At 46.4% G+C, this 4,737-nt stretch overlaps 1 protein-coding gene across 1 annotated transcript in view; it reads left to right on the top strand.

The window, feature by feature from the left end:
• Nucleotides 1-4,359, top strand: part of alx3 (ALX homeobox 3) — a 12,699-nt gene extending 8,340 nt beyond the window's left edge. Inside the window, exons 2-4 of the mRNA XM_088640334.1 lie at nucleotides 1,849-2,141; nucleotides 2,831-2,959; nucleotides 3,426-4,359. Of these exons, the coding sequence (XP_088496460.1) occupies nucleotides 1,849-2,141; nucleotides 2,831-2,959; nucleotides 3,426-3,749 (746 nt within the window). The 3' untranslated portion in view covers nucleotides 3,750-4,359. The remainder of the gene's footprint in view (nucleotides 1-1,848; nucleotides 2,142-2,830; nucleotides 2,960-3,425) is intronic.
• The last annotated feature ends 378 nt before the right edge of the window (nucleotides 4,360-4,737 follow it).

Below are 4,737 nucleotides of genomic sequence, written 5' to 3'. Positions count from 1 at the left end.
GCACTTGTGCCCAAGCCTTCACCATAGATTTGTCTGTTCAGGACAACAATTATCGTCCCGTTTGTCTCTGGCACCCTTTGTCTCGGAAATGACCAATCAACCAAAATGACAGCAAAAGCATTTAATATCCCCAAAAATATTAGTTTCTCTAAAATAAATACATACAGTGACAATATTTATATGTATATTTACATTTATTCAGTAAATTACATTTATTTACATTTACTCAGCATGTATTTGATTCTTTAATTTTACATTTTGTGAATAAAAAAATATATGCCTCATAAAACGGCATGAGATTTATCTGTCTTATAAGTCATTATCCTCTAAAGAGAGACACCGTCTGTAATTCCTGTTCTCGCCAAGAGCTTTATATGAACACTGACGTCATGGATTGATAGTGTTCTGGTTAAGGAATTGGAGGGGAAAGTTTGCATTCTAATGTAAGGGAAAGTAAAAGCTGAAAAAAATTGCATCTGGCATTTTAGTATGGAAAAAATCAAGCTGAATTCTGCATTAAAAAAACACAGCAGGGATGCCACACCTACTGTAGCTGTTAAGATGTATAAAATAGAAAGTATTTAAAAAACTCTCAGTGTGTTGCTTCCCTGGGAGTTGTTAACAGCCTCTATCTCTGCCTGTGTCTTATTCTCACCTATAACTCCAGGTCAAGAGATCACGCAATTGTCCAGTTCCATTCTAGTGAAATTCCCTCCCTACAAATCCAGTATCTGTTTTAAAGTCACGGCTCAAGACCAGTTTCTTCAGGTTGACTTTTTGTGGTTGTGAAGTCCTTTGAGGACCTCATAAGCCCTGTAACACGTTGCACTTGCAATGTGACTTTACCATAGCAAACATGAAGAATGATGAAGAAAAAATTCTGCCAGTTGAGATTAACAGTTGTATATATAGACTTTGTCAATACAAATTGTCATCATTGTTGCTTAATTTTATTTTCTTCTGTTTTTTACTGACTCTTCAGATTGAAACTTTATAAACCTTGCTATCTTCAGTCCAGTCAGCTAAGGAAGTCATTTAACATTATTTGACTTATATTAATAGCAGTGATATATTTAACGCAGCTGAATAACAATACATGGGTGACTACGGTATATACGAACCTCACTTGCATTTGATATGATATGAGAGATGAAACATACTGCTTCTGCAGCTGTCTCCAGAGTGAAGAATATGCTGAGGTACAGACAAGCTGTCGCAGTCCAAAAATAGCACAAATGAGCATCATGAGTTTGAATCTTTATTTTGCTGTCTTGTGAGTAAATCAGCTTCTCACTTTCCATTCAAGCGAAAAAGCAATTTACTGCCCAGACAGCACATGGGAAAGTTCATTTGTCCTAACCTTACTTCCTCCACTAACTGGCATGCATCTCCTGGGTAAAGCAAGGCATGCAGATCCGTAGCCTGTTTACTGTTAAACTTACAGGACCCTGTCGTATTAAAATGAGCACCTCCGAATGTACTGGAATCATGCCCGTTTTCCCACAGCCCTTCCAGGCCCATTGACAGAATACCAGCCTTGCGTGTCACCCTCTAAATGAGTCCAAGGTACTCCTGTGTTTGAGCCAGCTCCATTTAGAGCTTGGCATTGTTTCATATTTATTCAACCCCTGCATCAAGCCTGCCTATTTTTATTGAAGGCTTCTATTTCTACTGTTACCTACGTTTTGTGTGTGTCTTTCCTCTTGCTGTGGCGCTCGTGTTGCTGTGTGATGGTAAAATAATACTTGTTCACTTTCCCACCCCATGAATAAACAGTCTGGGGTTTCCACGGAAACCTAACGCCCCAGCGCGTCTCCCTCTGACCTTGCCCCCCCGTTTTCCTCGCAGCCGGGGAGAAGCCCCACCCCAAGCCCCTGGGCTACCAGATGCTGCCCTCGGAGTGCCGCCCTGCGCTGGACGACTGCGCCAAGATGAAGGAGCCGCCCGCCGAGCTTCCTGGAGACTCCATCGCCGACTCCATCGACCTGTCGGGCAAGAACAAGAAGCGTCGCAACCGCACCACATTCAGCACCTTCCAGCTGGAGGAGCTAGAGAAGGTGTTCCAGAAGACACACTACCCCGACGTCTATGCCCGCGAGCAGCTGGCACTGCGCACGGAGTTGACCGAGGCCAGGGTCCAGGTACTGTCCCCATGCAACCCCTCCTCTCCAGCTGCAGTCCCTAATGTCGTACCCACCCCTCCAGCCGTCGGAGGAAGATCTGCCACCGGCAGCCTCTGGACATTACATTTAGAGCAGTCCCAGTTTGGAAAACATGAGACCTGAGACCTTGCATAGTGCTACCAATCCACACATGCAGCTGTTTTATAGTTCGACTCAGTCATGTAAAATCTCTGCCAGTGATGGACTACAATCATAAAACCCAGGAATGTCGAGACTATGCACACATAACAAGACTTGTGGGAAATGCCAACCTCGTGTCTGACTTCAGAATATAATAAAAAAGTCTACCTTCAGTTAACCATAATTAACTCAGTTAAGTGGCTGCTGCACGAGGAAGTGCACTTTGCAAGCGGGGGTCACTCCTGGTTAGCTGCGTTTGAAGCTGCGCAGCTCTGTGCAGAGAGAGAATCTCAAAGTAAACAGCATCATGCTTCACCGTAGCTCTCGCTGGTGAACCCTGCCTTTGTTTTACTGCACTTCGCTACATCATCCCCTGCTTTTACCTTAAAAAGTGTCGTGATCCCGGCGTCCAGGAGCTATCGTGCTCAGGTTTATGTCGTATCGTGTTCGTGGCCGTGCACCGCCGGTAGTGACAGCCTGAGCGCTGGGTTTTCATGTCGGTTCTGCTTCCTGCTCTGACCTCACAGGTCTGGTTCCAGAACCGGAGGGCCAAGTGGAGGAAGCGGGAGCGCTACGGCAAGATCCAGGAGGTGCGGAACCACTTCGCTGCCACCTACGACATCTCCATCCTCCCGCGCTCCGAGGCCTACCCCCAGGTACCCCCGCCCCCCTGGCAGCCAAGCTCTGAATCCCGGGTGACCAGGGGCAGAGAGACGTGCGCGAGTATTGGGTCACTCCAGAAGACTGTTGTCCGACAGTCAAGTTGACAGGTCCTGGAGAAGAACAAGGCTTTCTAGAGTTCTTTTAATCCCAATTTCAGTTCGTGCAAGTTCAACAATTGAACCGATTATCATCTTAAGAAGGGACTTTACCAAGATGTTGAGCCCCTGAATGAAGGAAACTATAAATATTGAAGGCTAGTTTATAATTAATAATAATAATTGCTTACACTTATATAGCGCTTTTCTGGACACTCCACTCAAAGCGCTTTACAGGTAATGGGGTCTCCCCTCCACCACCACCAAGTTTAGTTATTTAATAGTTCACTAACAAGCCCGTTGCTTAAGGGGCAGTCTCTGGCACCCCCAGCTATTAACCTTGTCCCTATCATGTATCTTCCAGATCCAGAACAACCTGTGGCCTGGAAACAGCTCTGGCAGCTCGGCCGGAGGCTGCGTCCTGTCCCCGGACAGCGTGCCCTCGTCCTGCATGACCCCGTACTCCCATTCCCACGGCAACATCCCGGGCTTCATGGGAATCTCTGGGTCTCCCAATCACCACCCGGGCATCAACAGCCTCTACTCCCTCCACAGCTTCCCCGCAAGCCTCGGCAGCCACTCCTTCGACCCCGTGCCCATGCCCGAGTCCGAGTACAAGCCCTCTGGCCTGGTGGCCTTGCGTATGAAGGCCAAGGAGCCAGGCAGCCTCCTCTCCTGGCCCACGTGACTACAGGACCGCGCCCGCTGAGAGGTGCACAGACTGGGGAGCTGCGCTGGGGCAGGACAGTGCATTCACCTTTAACAGTTCCATCTGAACGGCTGGGGGCCGGAGACGCGGCATTGCCGAGCTGGATCTCCAGATCAGGGCTTGGGACATCCGCGGCCACCCCCCACATCCCCATCCTCGACGCCTCTCGTCAGGTACTACAGCGACCAGTCTCCCACAAGCCTTTGCCTGTGTGTCCGCGATGGCGTGCAGCCCATTGCTCTTCACAGTACTGAAATCCCCCCTTTGGGAATGATGGAAAAGAATTTCACCCTCTGATTGGAAACAAGCCATTCTGTTGTGTCTACCGTCAAACTAGAGTGAAGGATGGTGTTGGAGTGCTGGACCTCGTTTCTCTGCAGACAGCTTGCACAGACCCCTTTTTTGTGTGACATGTTAGTAATTTTAATTGTTGTTGTTTTTTTTAATTGGGTGTTGCTTTGTAGGTGGGCGAAACAAAGAAGGAAAAAAAACTATTTAAATATGAATTTTGAATGTTAATCATATTTTTTGTTGTATGTAAAACGTGTAATGGTGACGAACAATAAATGTTTTAAACTTTTCCATCGCAGAGCGGATACAAACTGATATTGATTGTTTTATTGTACCTTCTAGTGCTAAATTAGACGACAGATCATTCAAGGGGGGGAAATCTAGGCCAATTCAATCTGCTGCTAACAGTTCATAAAATGTCCCTAATGTTATCAATAATGAAGTTAAACAATTTCCTGGTGATCTGGGATTTTAAAGCTTCTCTTACATTAAAATCCATTAATTAGCACAATCAGCATCATGTCCCTGTCGGAATGTAAATTTTGAGTGTACACATTTTCATCAAAGGGCAGTTTTAAAATCCCATCCTGTCTCAAAGTGGCCTGTCACATGGTCATCTCCGCTTATTCATTGTGATTTCCCTCGGCCGCAGGGAATTATTTGTCTTATTAGTTTT

Source organism: Lepisosteus platostomus, chromosome 7 (genome assembly GCF_059453375.1).
Source record: "Lepisosteus platostomus isolate fLepPlt1 chromosome 7, fLepPlt1.hap1, whole genome shotgun sequence".
NCBI lineage: Eukaryota > Metazoa > Chordata > Actinopteri > Semionotiformes > Lepisosteidae > Lepisosteus > Lepisosteus platostomus.
The sequence above is the reverse complement of the archived record's forward strand: the minus strand, read 5'-3'. Positions and strand labels throughout refer to the sequence as shown.